The following is a 24,527-nucleotide window of genomic DNA, read 5'->3' as shown; positions in this document are numbered from 1 at the left end:
TCTGGCTGGCACATAACCAGCATGCAAGGGGGGTGGGAATAAGCCACCATGGCATATTTCTTTCGCAATTGTGCAAACCGGCTCAAAGTGACTTTGTGGAACGATTCTAATTTCTGATCTATTTCTATTTATTCCGTTTTCTAGAGCAGCAAGTACGTATTGGGAGCAGCCTGCCAAATCAATGATGAACAAAGAAAAATGTTCACACAACTAATATACACTCTTATTATATAACCTAGATTAAAGATACATACCGGCTAAAAACACATCCTACAGGAATTTCTTCAGCTTCCCAATTTAGATATCTAGTCTGAGTCTGTTTCTATGGCCTATTCTGCTGCTTGCTAGACATTCAGGTCTGGTCTGTTGAAGGGCTGGTCAGACATTTACAGACTGCTTGCGCCATATTGAATTAGGCCATGTGTCCTCTTTTATGGATGACAGTCTTCTATTTGAAGGGCTGCCCAAAAAGACTTTATTCTGTTTTTAAGGGCTATCCAGTCTGAGTCCAGTTTAAAGACAAAGAACTATCAGAAGGAAGAGCTGGGCCTTGAAGTTGCCCATCAACAGAACCTGGATAGCAGACCAACAGATCACCCAGTCATAGTCTTCCACACTATTTATTATTGCATTTATATCCCACATTTTTTCCTGCAAGGAACCTAAGGCAGCGTACATAAACCTCCTCCTCTCCATTTTTTTTCTTCACAACAACAACCCTGTGAGGTGGGTTGGGCTGAGAGTCTGTGACTGGCCCAAAGCCACCCAGTGGGTTTCCAGGGCTGAGTGGGGACTAGAACCTGGATCTCCCAACTCCCAGTCCAACACTCTAGCCACTACACTATGGCGATATGGACTGCATTTCTATTTAAATTATAATAATTATTTCTAAATTTGCATATACACAAATTACCATATGCAAATCTTATGCAAATTTGTATCCTCTTTTTTCCGCTTTGTTTGCACATTCAGAAGTGGCCACCCTTTGAGTTGCCCATTCATAGCTGAATATGCAGCAGTGTGGTGAAAGTAATGTCTGTCACACCCCTTCTCAGATTCAGCCCTTACTATTCAGCAAAACATGTTGCTACCCTAATGGAGAAAAGGTGTTATTCTTCAAATAAATAAATAAAATATTTTGCTGACTTTACCTCAAAGACTCGATAGCGTTATTTACAGCATTGGAGAAATTGTCATCTGTTGGAACACTATAATATGGTAGGCAGTACGTAGGTTTGATTCCAAGTATTTCTACTTCACAACCTAAGAGAAACATTTAATTAGTTATGGCTTGTTTCAATAATGAATTTTGAATGACAAATTTAAATTTATCATCAGTGGGGGCGGGAGTTGCTCCCAGGTTGAGATACTGGCTGGGTTCAGACAACACAATAACCCAAGTTTGGTTCCATTTGGATCTAAGTAAACAATCACATGGCCCCTGTATTCTGAGAAATTAAGAGCAGTTAATGTCTAGATTTCAAAATGACTTTAAACAAATATTTTGTATTTAGATGCAGAACACCTCTTTGTGGAACTGCTATATTGAACGGTTGAATCTATTTCCACACAGGATTTTATTAAAGCATTTTATACCAATTAACTTTCTGTCACCTCAAGCCATTTCCAACAAAATACACTATGTTTGGAGTCCTAGAAACTTGTGGCAACAACTCCTAAAGGAGAACATGGGCTCTGAACACAAGAGAACCATGTTTTAATATTAATATTCATAGATGCTCTGCTCAGCAACAAAAAATTCAAGCAATTTAGTTTTTAATAATCCAAGAGCCCTGAAATCATAGTGCTGTAATATATATTTCCATGAATAATCCCAAGATATGAACACATGAGGCAGTATGAAGGGAAATAGACAAAAATGTTCTAGCCTAAACAGGAAGAGTGCTGCCTAAATGTGGATAATTTGGTTCTTCTTTTGTCAGTGCAACCCTACTCAGAATTAAAAGTCCTATTGAGATAAATGGAATTCACTCCCAGGTAAGTGGGTATAGGATTGCAGCCAGAAACTCAGAAAATAAACTGCAGTGAATGCTAGGAAATAGTGTCTGCATTAAAGAAAGCAAGTCATGTGACTTTTTTTGAAGTTGGAAGAATGGAACTCTATGGGCATTTCCAGATATTGCTTTGAGCAATGACGGTTGATAGTGACAACCCGGAATTGAGAAGCAAAGTGTCTCCAGAACGGATGTGATAGCAAGTATGAAGTCTGGGGCTTCCATCTCTTGTTTTTTCACAATGTTGTTGGGCAACCCAGATAAGCAGCAGTCAGTGTAGGGATCAGCACAATCCCATGTGAATTATACTGCTCACCCGTAGAACCTGTCTGGAAGCTCCCAAAGTGTCATGAAGGCCAGAGGGTTGTAATTTCATAGTGAAACTAGTAGTATGGATGGTCTTGACAAGATTAAAAACACTTGCCCAGAAAATGGTTAGAATGCCATTTTAAAGGTTAACGGAGTTAAGGCGTGTGTGTGTGTGTGTGTGTGTTCACGCGTACGGTCCCAGTCTAGTTTCTCTTTCATAGGAATTAGCAGTGGATCACCTACATTTTGAAGTCTTGCATATTCTCCTTAATAAATCATTCTCAAACTCAACCCCCCACAAACCACTTGACCGTGACTGAGTCATCTGATGCACCATTGAATAAATACCTTTTGTTCTGTAAGTCAAAGCACATGCATAACCCATATTTTTAATAACTTATTTTTTTCTTCACCATAAATTGCCCCCCTCCTTATGTTCAGAAAATCATAATGCACCAGGCTATGCTGCTGTGGCCCTTTCAACTGGCACATTTTTAGGGCAGAATTAGTACATTGCACCAGTGTCTTATTATGAAAAGCCCTACGGCAGAGCCTTGTGTGATAATCCTCATCATGTTATATTGTGAACTGTGGAAATTTCTTATTTTAAAATTGTGGAACACAGGGCAAGTGATGAGTGTGCCCTTTACACCTAAGTGCTCTTAGATATGACAGCAAGAGCCAGATTTTCCTGTGGCTTTACAGTACAGGACTTAGCATAATAGACAATTTAACCTCAGTCCTTATCAAAGGACAGCTCCACATTTGAGGGGATCTTGGATATGACATCAGCAATCTCCCTCAGGTTTACCTCGAAAATTTTAGTTTTATTACTCCATTATAATTTCTCACAATTCCCTGGAATGCTGAACATATTGTCAGTTCGGGGCATTGTGGGAATTAAAATGGCTGTTCACAGATCCAGTTGACTGGTCTAGGGGAGACTCAGCACTGGTGGGCCTTGACAGGGCTTTGGGGCTTTGCTAGCTGCTATAGGTTACCAAGTGCTGACACCAGGACCAGTCTTCAGAGGGCTAACTGTCTTCTTAAATAATTGCTGCTCAGTCGTTAAGTAGTTCATGTTCTTAAATCTTTATTATAAGTCTTTTCCATTTTCACTTCCTGTTTTATTCTTTGCTGTATTTTATAAATAAAGTCAGATCTACAAAGAACTTCATAAAGCACATTTGCCTAAATTTTAAAGCCCATGTGAGCAGTGATGATATTTCTATGCATTGTTTATTTCCCAATTGGCAATGGGTGGAAATGGTGACCAAAATATGATTTGCAAAAGATAGCATGTGTCTCTAAGAGCACAATATGAGATCCAAAGCCCTGGCAGCAAGAACCAGGCAGGGTGGGAGGAATGGTGGAACCAATATCACTGCCCATTCCTACAAAAAAAAAAAAAAAGTGGGGGGGGAGAGAAAGCTAGACAGCTAGACAGGTCCCTGAGCTTGTCTAGCTGACTTACTGCTGGTGGCCAGCAATGGAGAGGCTGTAGGATACTATGGGTCTATGCCTCTCCTCTCCCTGCACACCATTTCTCCTCCTTTTTGTCTTTCCTAATCTCTTCCGAGGTTGCTATTATGACATTGGAAAAGGTGGCATGGAAAAGGTGGCATGGAAACGGAATGAGGGTGCAAGTCAGGTGGGCATCTAAGATGAACACAAAGGGAGAGAATGGTGCTCTTTTAATAGTTCTTTGTTTATTTCTGCGTTGTCTCATTCATGTTCTATATATGTATTGTTAAAGTTCTTTGAAGCAGGCCTAATAATAAAGCAAATAGGTCAAAACACATTGGGTTCTTTGTCAATAAAATAATTCACAGCATCCTGAGACTATTCTCTCCCTTTGTGTTGGAAAGGGGATGACCTGATCTTGGATTTCCCCCTCCCGTAGGCAGTATCTATGGCCTTAGGAGTGGGAGTCAGCCTTAGCCTATGGTCTCTGGGACATTCTCCCAAGGACCATAGGATTGCTCTACCCATCTGAAAACTATAATTTTTCAGAGTTGAAAGTGGTATGATAGGTATACTCTTTATTCCCCAGGGAATATGCACACATTTTTTGGCACAGGTGTCTCCAGCCAAACAGTGTTGCTAAAGCACAGCAAAAACCAATGAACAGATATCATGGTGGGATGTGCCTACACACCACAGTTCATTCTGCCCTTTGTTACACTACTTTCAGCTATCTGACAAAGCTTTCATCTGTCTGTAACTTTTCAGCTTGCTCAGTATACAAATGTGCAATATTCAAAGTATTTGAATACCAAGGTTGTGCCATTTTGTATTATACTGATTTTACAGTATAATTTGAGCTATACACTTTGAGCTTCTAAGATATAAATGATTATTCTAATAACAACATGTATGCTTTTCTGCATCTTTTATATGTTTGACATAGGGACTTGAACCTCTGTCATTTTCAAATTGTGTGTCTAAACATTGGTTTAACAGTTGGATGCTGAATGTCATAACAAACACTTTTTAAAGCTTTCCAGACCTGTTAAAAAGGTCTGGGAAATGTCTTGTGTATGGGGGAAAGCAGGAATGGAATCTGCATGGTGTTTCTTTCTTTTCTTTTTTCAACATTTTTCATATGATGATGCAACCATTGAACTTCAGTATGAGCAAAGTTATCCATGCTCTTGAAAAACCGAGTCACTATGGTCATTGAAATATGTGACATTAAATCACCAAGTGGTTTTTTTTAAAGCACAGAATTGTAATCCTTTCTCTGTAACAAGTTTAGTAATGGACAAATAATTTGCACTGTTCTGTGGTTTTAATATCGGTGATCTGAATAGGTGTCCATGCACAAATATTGGGTTTGTTGTATCTGATCTGAGGCATATAGATCTTTAGGACAGGTTGTAACAGAATCTCTGCCTAGATTGCACCACGTCAGACTGTGAGTGGAGAAATCACATGGTTCAGGATCATGTTTTGCCCCTGGCACGACGTGGTGTTTTCCCCACGCCTCACCTCCTACATGGCTATAGTGTCACTCTGAACCAAATGTGGGCATGAAGGTATGTCCAGGTTGGAACAGCAGCTCTATGGAACTGTAAACTTTAAGATCATTTTCAGTAGTTTCAGCGTTGAGATTCTAGCATGTTCTAGATGGATCTTAAGACCTTGTTTTGGACAGCTATTAGAAGTTATTTTAATATCTATTATTTTGATACCTAGTATTTTAAATATTGGGGGTTATTTTGGCTTGTAGGTTTGTTTGTTTTAATTCAGATAGTTATTTAAAATGTTGCTATCTAGCCTGAACCCACGGGATAGGGAAGTTTAACCACTCGGGGGGGGGGGAATACATTACTTGGGAGCAAATTTTATTTTTGTCGAAAACTCTTTGGGTAGTTAATGAAAATAGTTCATTAACTATTACAAAATTATTCATGTTTTAAAATTTATAGAAAGGTTTTAATTCTTCATTAAGCTATACTAGTTTCAATAACAATTGGTAGGGCTGATATTAACCAGTGATCATTTGGGAATTATCATGAGATGGTATTTTGATGGATTTGGGGAACACTTGACAGCTATAGCTACTCGTGTGCCAAGACTAAAGTGCTGTGATATCTTAGTTATTCATAAACTGTATTATTTAAGAAAGGAAGAATGGCTTGTCTTGTCTCTCCCCTTATCAAAGTTGAGCAAACATAACATTGCATTGTCGTCATTTATTTATTTTTTGTCTGTCTGTTGCTGAGACACTGTCCTGTCTGTTGAATGCTCTTATGCAGTATTGTATGATGGGGGACGTGACTGGGTGCATATGGGATGGGATGAGATGAACTGGCATAAGACATGAACGAGTGGATCAGCTGCCTCGCTGGCACTCTATATGCACATACACACCCAGAGACATGTATATATATGCATCTCAAAGCACGCACAGACACAAGCTGACAGTAACCTATTACATCTACAGAGGCAATATTAATATGGAAATAAATGTATACAAATAAAGGGTGGAATTTAACTAGTTTCCCTCCACTGATAGAATGTTTTCATCAGAGACATGGGGAGGGGTGCAATTTTCAGCTACTACCAGTCCCATTGTAGTCCTTTGTTGACATCCCCCAAATCTGCTCTGGAGGATCCTCCAACCCTCTAGAGCAGTTTGAGGGTTTAAAGGGCTTCAGAAAGGAGAGGGATTAGGTGAACACCATGTCCCTTCCCCATTCTGCTGATGGAAGCCATCCATCAGTGGAGGGAAAATAGTTGGATTCCACCCAAAGTTTATGATCTGCTACATACATCAGAGTTTTATTGACAGTTCCATTTTCACTGTTCCCACACTATATGGGACCTCCGCCAGCAGAGGCAGTAAGCCTATGTACACCAGTTTCTAGGACCAACCTCCCAGATGGGTGGTAGGTTGGTATTGCATTCATGTCCTGCTTGTGAATTCCTGGTCAATAGCTGGTTGGCCACTGTGTGAACAGAATGCTGCATTAGATAGGCCCTTGGTATGATAAAGCATGGCTCCTTTTATATACTTATTATGCATCATGCATTAATAGTGTTTATCATTTGTGTTTGCATTTGTGTTGTACCCCGCCTCGATCCAGAGAGAGAAGCGGGTAAGAATTAAATTTATCATCATCATCATCACCACCACCACCACATTACAGATTGAAATCTTTGTTGTTTTACAGTATGAGCAGAATTAACCAAAAACTGAACCGTTTGAGAATTCTGCATGTGAAGGGGATTAAGATCAAAGGCTCAGGGCACAAAGTGTGTGGCTAGAAGTCGGAATGTTTTGCCCATTCCTGTAGTATGTCATGCTTGCAGTACAGTTCAGAAAAGTGCTAACAGTGTAGCTACACTAATTAACTGGAATGTGCCTTTTTTATTGTTACAGCAGCTTTCCACAACCTGGTGCTCTTCAATGAACCCAGCCAGCATGGCCAATTGTCAGGGATGCCAGGACAGTGATCTTCAACTGGTAGGTAGCAACCCAAAAGTGGGTCACATAATCCGTCTAGTTATGTCACGGTAAAGCTGTTGGCACCATGTTGGGAAATTTTGAAAGTGGGTACAATGTTACAGGTTGGGAGTCCAAGGTGAGTCTCAAGTCTGGACCAGTTGAAGATCACTGTGCTAGGAGTTGTAGTCTGAAGGGTACAAGGATGGAGAAGGCTGTATTTAAGATAGCTCACTATTGCTGAAACTGGGTTCTGCCATAGGTTTTAGAGTGAACCTTCTCTTTTAATGTACATTTCCACTTAACTTATATAATTATGATTGCCGCCACCACCATCATGTCATCAATGTTCATGGCATTTTACAAAGCAATACACAAAAAGATAGAATTCAAAGCAGGATGGCAACAGAGAGGGGAAGCCATTCTCCCCGGTCCCACTGCTGCTCTGTGTGCTGAGCGCTTTTTCAAAGGCTGAAATCCCCCTAATCATCTGTTTGGGAAGCGGGACAAATGGTGGGTAGGATTCCATTGCAGCTGGTGGGTGGGATTTCAGCTTTTTCAAAAAGACTCCATATGGGCCCTGTGTTGGATCAGGGCCAGAGCAATCAGTGACACACTTGTTTTTAAAGCTGTTGAAAAGTAGAATATGCAATGTTAGTCAGCAGTTGATGCTGAATTCAGCAATACCAACCAGGCCAGTAGTACATAGAGACTTTCCTCTTTGTTTTCATCATAGTCACCCACAACGGCTCTGATCCATTCCACCAAAGAGGCAACATGCTATCTTCGTTAACACCAATATCGAAAGACTTATTTGTAGCTGGGTCCCACATGTAGTTCCCAGTCATTTGATGGACCTCGCAGTGGCGACCTGGAAGGTTAAAGAGTAGTTTTATAGTTTCATTTGCTCAATCAAATTTAGCAGTCATAAACTCCTTTATGAACCCTGGAAAATCCATTCTGGTACTCTCTCTCTCTCTCCCCCCCCTCTCTCTGACGACACTACATAAATAATTACTCTTACTCAAAATTTGCAAAAGAGGAAAATGAAGACGTAAAGGTAAAAATTCAATGGATGGTGGACAGGGGTGGGTGGGAATCTTCTGTGTCATTTGTCTTTGTTTTCCTCTAGAGGAGCTCCACAATTACTGCTTCATCTCAGGTATGGATGAATGAAATGACTTGTACAATTCCTCCAACATCTGTTCACATCAACCATCTAGACCGGTGTTAGTAAAATGAGAGGAGAAAAAGGTGAGGCTGCTTTTACTCATTTGAACCTCTCACTCATCTGTTCTTCATCCAGCATCCCATCCTGTGGGCAAACCCTTGTGCACGAAGAGAACACAATTCTGGTCCTTATTCTTTTCTTCTTCTTTTTTTAACAAAATGGCAATATTTTAAAAACAGTTACGAAACTGCTCAGGAATGGTGTGTGTATGTTTTAACAGAGCTCAACCCTGGAGAAGAACAGGCAAATTGGATTGAAGTCTGGCCCCACAGCTCTACAACTGTAACATTTGCCTTCATCCATAATCCACAATAAAAAAAAATCTCACACCAATGCTTTTCTTCCCGCATGTGAGCAATCTTTAAATATTTAAGACCTCAAATCTCTTCTGTGTAACTAATGTGCCTAATATGAGTGCCATGTAGGCCTTTGCTGCGATTAAATTGTTTGTGAAATAAAGAGCAAAGATCAATTGCAAATGCTCAGGCAAATGTTAGTTTCCGTGTCCCTGCACTGCAAACGTAACAAGGCCATAGCACACGAGTTTCGGATTGCAAGGCTGTTTTCACATTCTTTGAAGAGGAAAATGTAGCCTGCAATAGCTTAAATAACAAGACCAGCTCATGGAACTATGTTCCTCCACCCTAGAGTTTCACACACACATCTTTCCACAACATCCCTTGCAGCTTCAGGAAGACCCTGCTGAATGGGGTGAGCTGTAGTATTGGGGGAGGGGGGTCCTCAAAAATTGGGTGGATAGCTCTTCCACAATTGGAAGACCCCATCCTCTTGTAGAAGGCAGATCCTGGATCCGGTGAGATCTTTCCACAAAAGGTATCATCATTTACTTAGGCCATAGCTAGATGAGGCGATACCCCGGTGTTCGCCCTGAGATCGTCCCTGTGCGTCCAAATGACACACAGGGCATCCCAGGAGCAGTGAGGGATGATCTCTCCCTTGGCCCAAGATATCACCCTACAGTTGTAGCCCACTTTTTCCACGGTCTCAGGATGATCCCGAGACTGCGGAACATGCAGCCTGGTGTTGCAGTTTGTCCCAGCTCCTCGCAAGGAACTGCAGGTAGCCAGGCACAGAGCTCCTCAGGAGTTCTGTGCCCATTAGGGGTGAGGTAGGGGGAGCAGGGAATTTTTTTTAAAAAAAATTGTGCATGAGTGCTTGTGCACTCCATCCCCTTTAACAAAAAAAAGTGGCAGGCAGATGTCACATGCAGCGTGTGAACCAGGGCAACAATCTCACGATCAAAAAATTGCAAGATCACCCCCGTCCAACCCCCCTCATCTAGCTGAGGCGTTAGTGATCACTTCTCCATGAAAAACACCCATGGGAATGTACATTATCTATAAAAATATATGTATCGTCCCATAGAATGACACTAAACTCCAAGCAATAAAAATCTACATATCAATTTTCAATTAGAAGAAAAAAAGGAGTATTATACAGGTGTGGAGACAAAAACATAAGCCACCAAGCAGTGCTACTATTATCGTAAGAAAACCCAAGATAGATATATCACTGTGAAGGATGCGCACAGGGGGAGTTGCAACACAGGCTTTATTATAACTGTTGGGATATATTAAGGAACAAATGGGTGCTTGGGACACCAGCTGCCCTAAGAAAGAGTCTTGAGTGTGGGGTCACCCAGAGCACAAGTGGTAGTGGGAGCACATGGACACCAAACTGATCAGGAAAGAAGGTTGAGAGCAGGACCCACATGTTCCTTTTTAAGGAGGGACGATTAACGAGCTGACTGGTTGCTGTGAGATGTTGTTGCTACTGGGTCTGTAAGAACTGAAGTGTCCTCGTACAGAATGCTTTAAATAGAGGTTTGCTAGGCTTTTCTGTAACATCTATTGGCTGAAATTGAAATAAGGTATGCTCAACCTTCCTGACTGAAATCACTACTAGGATGGGAGGTTTTGAGCTACACTAGCAGTTTGGATCTGTTTTTGTAATTCCTGTTGTTTTAGAGCTGCAGAGATGAAAAGGAGCTACAGGAGCCCTTTTTACTGCCAACATCTGGTTGGAGTCTATTTTACAACTTACCCAATTTGATGCTGCCCATGCTGAAATACAGTACATTGCAACACTCTCAAATTCTGGATCTTTGCGGAGAATGCAAGTGATCACTACTCATCAACTACATCCTTCATTTATTGTTATTTATTTTTATTATTATTGCATTTATATCCTGCCTTTTTTCCTCTTATGGAACCCAAGGCGGCGTACATAATTCTCCTCTCCACTTTTATCTTCACAACAACAACCCTGTGAGGTAGGTTGAGCTGAGAGTCTGTGACTGGTCCAAAGTCACCCAGTGGGTTTCCATGGCCGAGTGGGGACTAGAACCTGGATCTCCCAACTCCCAGTCCAACACTTTAGAGGACATAGGCTTCCACTAGCACATCAACCACCATGAGTGCTGTTTTCAAAGGAGAAAGGCAGGGTACAAAGCAATTGAAATCAATCAATAAATTTACACCTTGGGAGTAAGTGTGAAGTATTGGACTTGGAGATATCTTTGTGGTTTTGTCTGTGTTACTAATCTCTTATTGATGCATTGCTGATTATTAATTTGAATAAATTCTGCTTTTGCCCATATCGTGGATGTGTGAAATGGGGGAAAAGACTGCTACTGACACATCTAAATTAAAGTCCCAAATATTCCCAAATGGGGGTTTGAGCCAGGACTCTGCTCTTATTATTCCAGTTTCTCCCATTATTAAAAATTAACAGGTCCCTCCACAGCAACAGGGCAAAAGGCATATCTTTTTAGCACTTAGTAGATTTCAGGGTGGTAGAAAGATTCTATTTTGCTTTGAAAAGACACTTCTTTGTGATTGCAAAACCAAAGGGGAGAATCTACCATATTCTTGGGATCTAAGTAAACTCCTAAAAAAATTTCAACAAATCTATTTGCCCCCAAACTCATGTCCACCACTGTCGTCTTTATTGCAGTTTGCCTACTTTCATGCAGCAATCTCTTCCCTGCTGGTAATATTTTTTGTGTAAACAAAAATCTATGCAGTGGATGAAATTAAATACTGCACAAGAAAAACAATTAATGTTGCAGTAATTATTGGGTATTTATAACTTCCCTTGCTGCATTTAACCACCAGTTGTTGTGGCTCAGTGTACATGTAGAGAGGGAAAGGGAGCATAGTAATAAAATAAACTGGTATAATAACACTACTTGATAGTAACGTTCCTTTTATCAGTTTTTAAAACATTTGGCACACATTAACTCAGTCATCCTTAGAACAACCCTGTAAGGTAGGTTACTTATAGCATTTTATTGCATTTGTTTGTTTGTTTGTATGTTTTTCTCATTGTGGAAGCTGCTTTGAAGTGTGGAAAAGGCAGGTGATTTTTTTTAAAGCAGCAAAATAAACATGGGATGGCTGAGGCAATAGTAATTTGCCTGAGCCTCCTGTGTGTTTTGGCTGTGGTGAGATTTTAACTTGCAACTTACTTCACAGCTCACAGTCTTAACCACCTACTTCCCCAATTCCCTCTGTAAAAAGTTTTGTCTTCATGAGTACTTGTGCAGTTCACTCTGTGCAACTGCAGCTGTAGCTGTGTGTTTTGTCATATCATACGTTGAAGCGAATGATGTACTTCTGCATCTTCAGAAGATATTGTGAGATGTAGCCCCCTAAGTAAAAGATTTAGGCCTACTATATCTTTCTTATGTTAAGCACAAGATTATTCTCAGCAGCTGGGCCAAGGAATTTACATACTATGCTTTCTTTAGAGGCCTTTACCACAAGGGTGCTAAAGAGACATTTGAGAAGAATAAATTCACAGTGCGATGGACTTCATTCATTCAGTGCTGTGCAAGGCAGAGAGACCGTTAATCTTTCTAGTTTTAAGCAGCTGTTTAGAATTAAAAAGGCAGCTCACAACTATGAGGAAAATGTGGAAGTCCTCAGTAGGCCTAAAGGAGAGTAAAAGAGGAGTGGACTTTGCTTTGCAAAGAGTGTGGTGGCTTAGTTACTAATCCAATCATTATTTCTTGAAGTACCAGCTGCCCACGTTGTGTGAATATTATATTTTATGTTTCTAGTATCCATACTTTTTTATTGTGGGGTAGGAAGGAGATTAAATATGGCCATTTCTACATGAGGCATTTATTGTGCGCTCATGATTGTTCACTCATGGAAGTTCATGGGTCCTTTTCACAACATCATCAACCTCCAGTGCCTCTCCATCATTTTAAAGTCTTATTCTGCCATTTTATAACTTGCAAAAATGCAGTAATAAATATAAACTGCCATCAAAGAAGTGGTGTACTTCTGGAATTGCACAATATTGCAGCACCATCTACTGCCTGTATAAATGAAACATATGGAACTTACAAAGGAAATGGGGGGAAAGGAGGGGAAGCTGATTGTAATCACGCAAAGATTCCAGAAGACAAAGCCCTGGTAAGGATGCAGGATTTTTGTTTCAATGTAGAGAAGCCCTATATTCCATGATGTATGTTTTCAGGTGGAGGGGGGAAGTGATTGAGGCTGCCTCTTGCTGAAACTATGTAAACCTTCTATAGCCCTGTTCAGGCGTTCAAAAAAGTTAAGGAAAATGCTCCAACCTCATGCCTCTCCTCCCTTGCATTTGTGATCTGTACTCATGGAAGGCAACTGTCTGATGAAGGGAGCCATCTATATCTGTGGGAATTCTCTACCATGCCAGGGAGAGGGAAGGGCTTGGAGCGCTTCTTCTCCTCATGCGTTGCTTTTAATCCTTTTTTGAACGCCTGGGCTTATGAATAACTTCCATCCATTGTGCTAATCTGCCAGAGTAGTGAAGTTTTGTCCTGGCGTACCCCAAGCTGGACCTGAAATCACCATTGTTGAGTGTGGACTGAGGGTAGTATCCTATTGTGCTCATGCACTCAGAGGACCAACCACTCACCCAACAAGGCTTTGGCACTTCTAAAAAAAAAAAAGACTTACCACCCTCATCCCCATTTCTCTTCCCCTTTACTCAGCCCTCAAAATAAATATAGTTCTTTGCATTTATCGTGCACCTTGGTGCATTGCAAGTGATATTGCAGTCTAAGGCCCCCAGTTAGCCTAAGTAATTTCTCAGATTTCTGTGTGGTTGCTTTGCCAACCTTTAAAAAAAAAAAAAAAAAACGCGGCCTTTGTTACTGCTGCACTTATTGGCAAAAAGGCTCACATTTTCAGTCCATGGATTCAACTTTACAATTCAGTTGTATGGACTGGCTCTTGGAATACTTCTTTTAATGTGGTGCCTTACATTGTAAGGCTTTGTATTATCCCAGAAATAAGGAACAATGAAGCATATTGTGGAAAGAAGTTATCAGATCTATAGGGCTGTATCCAATGTTAGTCCTGCTTTACTGAAATGACTGGGACGTAAATTAGAATACCATTGGATACAATCCAGAGTAATCAAGTTGCTACGCTTGATCTGATCTTCTGTCACCAGTTCTGCAATTCATCCCAGCTTTCACAACAACTTTCTTTAGCATCTAAACCACCATAAAAAACAATCCAATGAAATGGAACATAGTCCCAGTGGAACATTTCATCGCCACATACTCTATCCATCTTCAGCATCAACAGCCTCTCCTTTCTCTTAGAAAAGTACTTTTTCACACAGCTCCCTGCCGTTGTAACCTTCCTGATTACACTTCATTGCCTTTGACAAGCCTCACATGCTAGGAAGTTCCCATCTTCAAGCATCAGTCAACCTAGACAAAATGCAGTGTAGGTTAAGGAGCTGTTGACCCCTCATAGAAACAGAGAAAACTACTTCCCTATTACTTTCTGTTTGGTGCTTCAGGTCTCTAGATGCTAGCTCTGAAGAACCTGTTTTTAAAAGTTCATTTGTTATTTCTTTACCTTTTGTGGCAGTGAAGAGGGAATATGGACTATAAAGTTTAAAACAACTACAGCAGAGGACTGGAACTGCTATATTTACAAAATATTATTGTAAATTGTGAAATGGAATGTTTATGATTCATGAAGGTTCATGCAAAGGTACCTTTCCTGGAGTGCTACTGGTGACTATTCGTTCTTAGGATGTATAATCGCTACTGACTTATATCAACTTAAATATTATCATTTCCCCCAAAGAATCCTGCAAATCGTAGTTTGGTGAGGGCATTAAAACATTAAATATAATAAAATACAATAAAAAGAAAACAATAACAGAAAAAAATTTAAAAACAGCACCCACCCCAACAGACCCACTTGCAGGCCAAAGGCCTTCTTGAAAACAGTCTTTACCTCCCAACAGAAGGACAACAGAGAGGGAGCGAACCTAGCCTCCCTCGACAGGGAGTTGCACAGCCTTGGAGCAACCACCAAAAAGGCCCTCTCTCAGGTCACCACCAAATGCACCTCTGAAGGTCTTGGGGGGTGGTGGTGGTGGTGAAGGCCTCTTCAGATTCTTACCCCCCAGGTATTTTCATCCAATGGTATAGCAAAATCCAACCTAAGTTCCCTCATTAAAAGGTGTTTGAGAACTTCTCCACACGAGTAATTTATTGCATGCTTGTCACACTTGTAACTGACTGGTCATTCACAGAAGTTTGTGGGTTCTTTTCATGAAGTCATCAACCTCCAGTGTGACTCCTGCTGTTTTCAAGCAGGATTCCACCAGTATGTAAAATATCTAAAATACTGTAATAAATCAAAATTGTGCAATAAAACGGCATCATCTTCTGGTGGTATAATTGAAACATATGAGAAGGAATGGGAAAAACAAGTGGGGAAGCACTTGGATTGTGCCAATCATTAAACCTGTGAAGACTCTGAAAGACAAAATCCCAGTAAGGCTGCAGGATTTTTGATAAATGTGGAGAAGCCCCAAGAGCACTGCAACAAGACAGAGGCACAGCTCACAGGATCATGGAGGGAAAATAAGCTACAGTGGCTTATTTTCCCTTCCGGGTCATGCTGGTCACGAGCTGCTTAACTGGCATATTAACTCTCGCCTGGTTTGGACTTCATGAAAACCCATACTCGGCAAGGGAAATTAGGCAGCTCATAACCAGCACGCATAAGGAGAGAAAATAATTCACAGTGGCCCTGTTCAGAAGACGCCTTAAACCATGACTTTAATCATGGTGGTTAAGGCTTATTCACCATGGTTAAAAACATGGTTTAAGGTGTCTTCTGAACACAGCCTGTCTTTCTGGCTTAACCACCATGGTTAAAGCCATGGTTTAAGGTGTCTTCTGAATGGGGCTAGTGTGGATTATTCTCCATTATCTTGAGAACCCGCCCTATCAATCACAATTGTCGTAACCTGGAGAGCAAAGACTTGGAAAATCAGATTACCCGCTTTCCCTCCCTCCTTCACAGTCTCTTTGAACTTCAGTAGAGGATTCCAGCTGTTCCCTATCAATGAAATTGTAGCACCAGCCCATCAATCTGAAAGGCTGAACATTTCTGATGTGCAAAGGAACAGTTCACCAGAGCAAGGGGCAGAAAGAAAAGAGTGGCAGTGTAGTGTACCATGTTGCTGCTAGTGCATTTGCGAAGGCAACACCAGCGCTGGTAGCTCCTTTGCAAGGACTGCAGCTGATGGCACTGTTTTGTGTGTGTGTGTGTGGAGGCTTTTCTGTTTCAATTTATCAAGCCTCCAGGATGCTAAGCATGACAACCACAGTCCTTTAAATGTGGTACAAGGAAGTTTAATTTATTTGATGCCAAGTGACAATGCAAGGAGAGATTTATGGGGGGGGGGGAAAGGTGTGTTTGTTTGATTCGCCCTCTTTCAGCAGCCTCTCCTTTGCCATCTTTGCGATACATTCATTCCAAGGTCTCAGAGAACCCCAACTAGATGTGACTGGACACAGTCAAGTATATTTTGCCCATGCATCTGCACTGATCTCAGACAAAGCAGAGATGGGATGGGAACGGCTCTTTATAGATAAAGGAGCAGGTGGGGGAGAAGAGAAGCCCATGTACATCAATGCACTCAGCAGTTTAAACCAGTTTCCTTTCCAGACACACTGCTAATATCAAAACCAAGCTGTTGGTAAACTGCTTTAAAACTATCCAGTGGAATTTGGGATGTTTTAATAATGTATAAAGTTTTATATATTTTATACTTTTTGTTGTTCCCCGCCTCGATCCAAACGGAGAGATGGGTAAGAAATATATTATTATCATCATCATCATCATCATCATTATAAAACATATCAAGGTAAGATGGGGGAAATGAATGGATTTTGTTTCCCTGGCATTCTCCTTTTCATGCAATAGCAAATCCCCACCCACCCCTTGATACATGATAGAGCAGACATGTGCACGGCTGCCAGGCCGAGGAATGTGCCAATCAACAGAACTGAAGATGAAGTTCTCCAAATTCCACCTCAAAGCTTGTCCCAACTTGTGTCCCTATCAGATTGCGAGCTTTCCAAAAAAAAAAAAATCAGATGAAAGTGTGCAGATTTCAGTGTACATTTTCCAAAATGTTTCCATCAACTGCATGCGTATTTGAAAAGGATCCTTTCTCTGTTTGATTTTGTGCCCATTGTTCAATTGTCAACACTTTTTCAAATGTATGTATTTTTTAAATGCACTTTTCTTTGGTCTGTGAATTGCATTGTAAACTTGAAAATATACAGTCAACAGCAAATTGCATTTGGCTCCAGGAAGTAAAAACTAGTAAATTGTAATTTGAAATGAACTGAATTTCTCATAAGTCACTAGCCAGGACACACCTAAGTTTGGCCCTGAACATCCCACAGTACTCTGAGTAATTGCAGGCTAACTCAGGTTTTATACTATACTAGGAAGATAAGGTGTAGTCACTCTGAAAAGAATTACTTACAGGTTTACATGTTACATTTAACTCCCCAGTCCATTTAGACTGATCAAGCCTATAAACAAAGTTTTTAGAAAAATCAAGCATCAATTCCTGATGTTTCTGAAAGATTCAGCTGTTTGATGCCCAAATATGAAGGTGCTCTACAAGATCACCCACCATAGTGTTGCCTTCAAGTTTAAATGATATTGTAATGTTTTAGCCTGAACTCTGAATGACCTTGAGTTTGAAGGATGTACCCTGTGTTGATATTTTTGTGGCTTGGCTCCTTCCTCTGTTTTTATTACTGGGGATGGGGGAGAGGGTGTTACAGCTGCTGGACAACCAGCCCTTTGTTAGATGGATAGCTGGTTAATGATCTAGGCTAGATGGTTGCTTTTTTTCATCAATGGGCGCTCATGATTGGCAGACAGTCTTCTGAAAACTGGGGATCTCTCTGGGCAGGTTTACACATAACAAAAAGCCACCATGAGAGAATTTCCCCACCCCATTTTGAATATTTGAACACGCCATAGCTTGTTATATGCAAACATGGCGAGGGTGGGTTGTTGGCGTGCTTGACAAGCCACCCAGAACCCATGGGCTGTTTTAGGGTTGAAGGTGGCTTGTCAAGCACCTCAACAACCCACCCTCTTGAGGTTCACACATAACTACAAGCTATGGTGCACCCCCACAATGGCTCAAATATTCAAAACGGCATCCACCACGACAAGAAGCCCTGCAAGGAAATTCCTTCATGTTAAATGTGAACCAGGTCTCTGTCTCTTTGGATGAGAGTCTGGAGAAAATGAAGCCCTTTCAGCAAAGGAGTAGGGGCATGGGTGAGAGAATTATCACGCACACACACTCAGCACCAGGGCCTATATCATAGAGGTCTTCCCATGAGTTCTTTTAATCTTTTTTTTTTTTTAGCTACAGGGAAAGATCTTATTTAGACCTCAGCCTCACGACTCTGTTGTCCATAAAGCCCAAAGTAGTGTAGATCAACATCTGCTCAGATTATAACACCCTTAGTGATTACGGCCTATCCTCTGTTACAGTGTGCCATAAACACTGAACATATGAACAAGTTGCCATTATGTAAGATGCTGTGTGACTCAAGCAGTAACATTGTCATGAGTTCAGTATCAAATTTCTGTGACCTGGACTATTACCTTTAGGATGGGCTTGGCACCCCACGGTGCATCGCAGGGGTTGGGAAAGCCATGGGGCGGGAAGTGCAGGGAGGACAGTGCAGAGATCAGGGAAGGCACTGTAGAAGTTAGGAAAGGCAGCAAAGGGATCAGGGAAGCCACTGGGGGCTAGGGAGAACAATGCTGGGGGTCAGGAAAGGCATAGTTCTCTATACAATATCCAACACCACCAATCACTACTCAGCATTCAGAAACAAATAAAGCTGCAGTCCTATGGGCAGCTGCTTGGAAGAAAGTTTCTTTCAATAAAGGGGGAGGGCTTGTCTCCATGTAGCCGTCCATAAAAATTGTGCTGCGCACTTCACAAACACTCGATGAAGTGCCACATTTCAAGCTGGGTAGATGAACTGCTGTTGCAAGAAGGTGGGAAGTTCAGAAAGGAATGAGCACAACAGTAGTACAGCCTATTAAATCTCAAATATAAAACTGAAGAGGCAACATATCCACTTGTCTTGTACAAAAGCCGCTTTCCTGCCACACATATGCATGTCAGCCTCTTTCTCCATCCAATTGCATTGTAGGTGGGAGGGGCAAAATTATGCATGGCTAACACAGAGAGCCCAGGGCAGAGATAGGCAGCCTGGGCTAGGTCTACACTAGTGCTTTTGGAAGTGCACTGATAACTGTTGGGGCACATTACATATTCCATGTACCGCTTTTATGGTGTTATTTCCCACTGTTTATTCTGTGTTATCCAAAATATCAGAACAGATGGCACTGTGTGTGCTCCGAGGTAAATGCACAAGTGGAATGTAGCATTACCATGATGGGATTATATCGATATGACATAAGTTGTAGATCTGGCCCTGGTGCCCGCCAGATGTTTTGGACTATGACTCCCATCAGCCCCAACTACCATCTCCAATGGTCAGGGATTGTGGGAGTTGTAGTCCCAAACGTCCATCTTTGCACAGGCCAGCCAGTGGAAGATAGATTGCCCTACTCTCATCATTGTTCATTGGCACCCACCCACCTGTGTCATTATTGCAGGTAAAGATAATTGATTTTCCATGACACTGTGGCCCTCAACTCATCTCAAGAAACAAAGGTACCTGAGAGGTTTGTGTGAGTTGGCATTAGATAATAACAACTAAGAATTTAAACTGTGGCAGATCCTTTATGTTTAATAAAGTTGTGGCCATTAGTTCATACAAAATGTATCTCTTGCGTTTCAGTGTGCAGTTTCTGGATAGATTTTCCCTTGTTTATATTCTTTTTTCTTCTTCTTGTGCATTCCTGCTGTGTTACTGAATCAAGGAGGAAACATGAACTTTGGAAACATTACAGATGTTTCAGTCCATGAACTGCTGACCGTGAAGGAGTGCTGTTGAAGTGAATAGGACTTTTCTAGGGTAAATAATCTAAGTGGCCAGCCAACGTAGTTAGCTGCCAATTATAAGGCGTATTGTGCCATCATAGGATACAATGTGCACCAGCACAAAGTCACAAACCATGACGTTATGCTGGTTTTACAAAGATTTTTGTATTACGTTGATGTTGACACAAATCAGGATGTAAAACATTTATGGCACAATCTATGCATATTTGTGCTGGCTGGGGAATGCTGGGAGTTGTAGGACTTTTTGTCTAAAGATGCATAGGATTGTGCTGTATATGCATTCAGGAGAAATATACAAATGGCAGTTTAACAAGGATGAAAAAGTTTTGTTTGTGGCATATATTGGAATGTTTGTGCCCGCAAGTTTTTAATGAAAAAAAAAATGCTGTTAAGATGTAGCACACAAATCGAAATAATATCTTGGTCATTCAAATGAAAACTTCAGTATAAAAAAATATGTCAGGGGAACAACTGCACATGCTACTGAATTTTTTTAAGAGTTATACATAAAATACAACAGACTCCTGTATTTCCTGCAGAGAGCAAAGTCAACTCTCTGCTTCCTTTTCAGCTCCAGTTCCAGTGCAGACCGTTAAACACACAAACTTAGCTTGCTTCGTTGTTTTCTCCCCAGACTCATTTTGTACAGGCCTGGGCCAGGGGTGAGAGACAGGTAAGCCCCTTTCCTAAATAGTCTCTCTCTGGCCATCTTTAAGGCCGGCCTCCCCTTGGCTCATCTCCATAACAGTAGAGAATCAGTCAACTACTTTGTCCCATTCTAACAATCCCTTTTCACAACCAGACTCACTGAGTTGTTGTTGTTGGTTTTCTTGAGAAAGCACTCAGATTAACCCCAAACCCAGAACAGTATGGTAGATACTCTCTAAGTTTACAGCAGAGGCATTAAGCATTTGTATTCTCCGGTGTGACAAGTAACAAAAAGAAAAAGATAATAACTACCACCTTGTCTTGTCTAATGTGATGTTTCATTTTTAGTTAGAATAGTTGCAGATCGTGAAGTATTTTTTTATACTGTCCCCAAACCTGTATGTCCCATTTTTAGCAATGAGCCATATATGTCTTGTGGTGTAGTGGCTAGAGTATTGGATTGGGAGTCGGGGGATCCGGGTTCTAGTCCCCACTCGGCCATGGAAACACATTGGGTGACTTTGGGCCAGTCACAGACTCTCAACCCAACCCACATCACAAGGTGGTTGTTGTGAGGATAAAAATGGAGAGGAGGAGGATTATGTACGCCACCTTGGGTTCCTTGCAGGAAAAAATGTGGGATATAAATGCAATAATAAATAAATAAATATGTCTTAATCAGTGACTTTGAAAGGTGGGGAAGAACACTCAGCAGAATCTAATGTTCCACGATGGGATATGCACCAGCTGAGAAAAATATTCTATACACTAGAATTATTTCATAGTAACGCCAGACAATCTCTCCTGAGAGAATTCAAATCAATACTTGTACCATCAAATAAAATTTGCATGTGCCAATTTATATGCATAGATGCAAATTTAGAACTAATTATTATAACTTAAATAGAAGAGTACGTCAATTGACGTTTATTAAAAAACTATCTGATTGCATTTTTACACAGTGTGCTTTTGAAATGAACCAACAAGTTCTAACTCTTTGGCAAGATAATATTTTTGCAAGAAGTTTCTTACTTTAGAGTAGAACAAATGATAGATTTGTTTTTTGTTTTGTTTTTACAGTTCATTCCAATCATGCCTTTTAAGCTTCACTGAGAAAGCTTTCACATGACCATTCAGCATCTGTACTCATCTCCCCATGTTACGGAACTAGTGACCTTATATGATCTGCAGCAGTTCAGGCTGCCGGATCTTGAGAATGATGAAAGTTAAAGATGTACTCACCGGTCATCAGCGTATAATAGTTTGGATAGGAAAGACTGGGAAAGTCTGGCGTTAGATAATCCACTTTCACTCCCCTGTTGACAATCTCTTTGAAGCCAGGCAAGGATTCGAGGGCTTCATCGCTGATATAATCATGGCGAAGTCCGTCAATCAAGAACACCAGGAGCTTTTGACGTGCCAGAGATGAGCTTGCCAGGGTGAGGATAAGTAGGAGAAAGGGGGCCATGCACTTTGCCATGTTGGTGGATGGAGTTTTGGCAGAGCACTCTCTGCACTGCCTGTCCCTGTGCAGTAACTCTGAATGAGGCATCTGAAGCTGCTCTCAAGGGCTGGACCTCACACAGCCTATTCTCACTTTGCTGGGTTGATTCCAAAGTTTAAAGGTACAGCAGCACTAACCGGCCGGCTTTAAAAGTTACAGGCTAACCATAAGATTTTGAATGTTGCCTTCTAATGTAGTGTAGGGAGATGGCATTAACCACATTTCTAATTCTAGAATAAATATAGCGCTAATGAGCTGGACAAAGAAACTTACTTCTGTGCATTAAATCTCATGCTGCTTCTCAGACATATGAAAGGTTAACTTGGTAATAACACAGCGTTTTCTGTTCCTACTTGTTTGGTTTTCAGAGCACTTCATAGAAATAGATACATTTGAACACAAAAGTAATACATTTAGTATGGGGTTTAAATATTTCTCCTAAAGCAGTCAATATAATTTTAAAGACGAGTCATTTTTATTTCTCTCTAACTTGTATATTAGTTTTTATAATTTTGGTATCATTTTTTTTTGTGCAAATTTACAGGGATATTTATTAATCAATGCAGATATTTTCCCCATGTGCAAGAGGCTATATATTTGTAGTCTGTTGCCTGAGGGAAGTAGGAGGCACACCTCTTTGTATTTGACATTTTGATATGGTTATATGGTCTGGATGGAGGTTACAATGTTTGCCTTAGGAAAAAAAGGGTGAGTAAGGGGACACTTGATAGAGATATATAGAATTAGGCACTGTTTGTAGAAAGTGGACAGGGAGAAGGTTCCCTCCCCCCTTTGTCATATTCTGTCATATATGAAGTGGAATGGTGGGTGATTCAGAACAGAGAAAGGAAGTAGTTCTTCAAAAGTACTTCTACTACAGTGATGGCCACGAATTTGGATGACTTTAAAAAGGGATTAGACAAGGCTATAAGGGGGCACTAGTCATGATGGCTATATACAGGGCTGCTTCACACACAACTCTAAACTATGATTTATTTAAACCATGATTCTTCTGGCTGACAATCAAATCATAGTTTGTTTTCTTAGTCCCTTGGTTGTTTCCCTTCTCCTTCAACTGCTCCCTCCCTGTATTCCAACTGCTTTTGTGGCACTGCACTACTGGCGTGTAAAGAGACTCTGTAGCCTGGCAAACAACCCATGAACAACCCACAATTCTGAGTTCTCATGCAACAACAACCCATGGTTTAAACAACCCACATAATCCTACAACAAAATATGGGTTCTCTTTGTGGGTTGTTCATGGGTTAACAACCCATATATATTGGCTGAGATGCTAATCAACGGTTGATTTCCATTTTGCTCCTATTACCCCCCCTGCAGGTTGATTAGCTTGTCATCCGAACTCAGCCATTGACAAGCCATGATTTTAAAAAATCATGTTTTATCATTACGTGTGAACTAGGTAATTGCCTCCTGTATCAAATGCGGTATGCCTCTGAATACCAGTTGCTGGGGAACATGATTGGGAAAGTACTATTGCCTTCATGTCCTCCTTGTGGGATTCCCATCAGCATATGGTTGATCATTGTGGGAAGAGAATGATGGATTAAATATTTTCTTCTTATGTTCTTTAGAAGAAACGTTGTAGTGATAGGCTGATTCCTTCAGTGGTGGAAATGCCACTGTGAACAAGTCTATACACCATAGAGTAGAAAAGTGATGTGGGAAAGGCACAACTCCTGTAAGAGTTATTTCTTTATAACATTTGGGAAGGCAGGACTTTGTCAAAAGATTGGGATGTCTGCCGAAAGTAATTTCTATACCAGTTTGACTTGATCACATTGGCCTGGTAATAAAAGAGCATTATTTGCCATTGGGGTCTAGTGGCAGATGTTGGCTGATTGTCAGGTTAATCCTATTACTGCATATACAAGGACCTCAAAATCGAAGACTGCATATTTAATATACACAGTTCTTCCGTTAAAGCCAATCAAATGATTCTTATTAGAAATACCTATGTGATCATTTTCATGAAGTAGATGTGTATACTGCAAACAGAATATAAGAAACTCCCAAAGAAAAGTATTGGAGAAAACAAATGCAATATATGTAACAGCTCAATATATGTAACAGCTGGGTAGGGCTCCTTTGGTGAGCCATCTTGCAGAATATAATGACAGCTCACTGAGTTTGCAGGGGCAGTGATAGCAAAAATAAATAACCCTACTTTGCAGCTAAGAAAGAAGACAGAATGGATTCCTAGGTTTAACTGTTTGACATCCAGAGGTTTAAATGAAGGGATTTACGTAAAATATAGTAATTGTTAGCGTGTTTTTAAATTGTTTCCATTAGAATATTTGAATACTAAATCACAGTAGGATAATGAAATTTAAATCAGTTTTGGTTATTAAATTTAGGGAGGTTTCTTTTATGTTTATGATGGCTATTGTATTGATGATTATTTTATTATATTATGGTTGCTAACCATTTAGTGATACATTTATACATATATCTACTCATCATTTCTTTTGATTCTATTTTTAAATTCTA

At 40.6% G+C, this 24,527-nt stretch overlaps 1 protein-coding gene across 1 annotated transcript in view; it reads right to left on the bottom strand.

Moving 5' to 3' along the window:
- Positions 1-22,035, bottom strand: part of ENPP6 (ectonucleotide pyrophosphatase/phosphodiesterase 6) — a 32,912-nt gene extending 10,877 nt beyond the window's left edge. Inside the window, exons 1-3 of the mRNA XM_063135641.1 lie at positions 21,755-22,035; positions 7,967-8,146; positions 1,152-1,263 (exon numbers count right to left, since the gene is read on the bottom strand). Of these exons, the coding sequence (XP_062991711.1) occupies positions 1,152-1,263; positions 7,967-8,146; positions 21,755-21,992 (530 nt within the window). The 5' untranslated portion in view covers positions 21,993-22,035. The remainder of the gene's footprint in view (positions 1-1,151; positions 1,264-7,966; positions 8,147-21,754) is intronic.
- Positions 22,036-24,527: the final 2,492 nt, after the last annotated feature.

This window comes from Elgaria multicarinata, chromosome 10 (genome assembly GCF_023053635.1).
Source record: "Elgaria multicarinata webbii isolate HBS135686 ecotype San Diego chromosome 10, rElgMul1.1.pri, whole genome shotgun sequence".
NCBI lineage: Eukaryota > Metazoa > Chordata > Lepidosauria > Squamata > Anguidae > Elgaria > Elgaria multicarinata.
The sequence above is the reverse complement of the archived record's forward strand: the minus strand, read 5'-3'. Positions and strand labels throughout refer to the sequence as shown.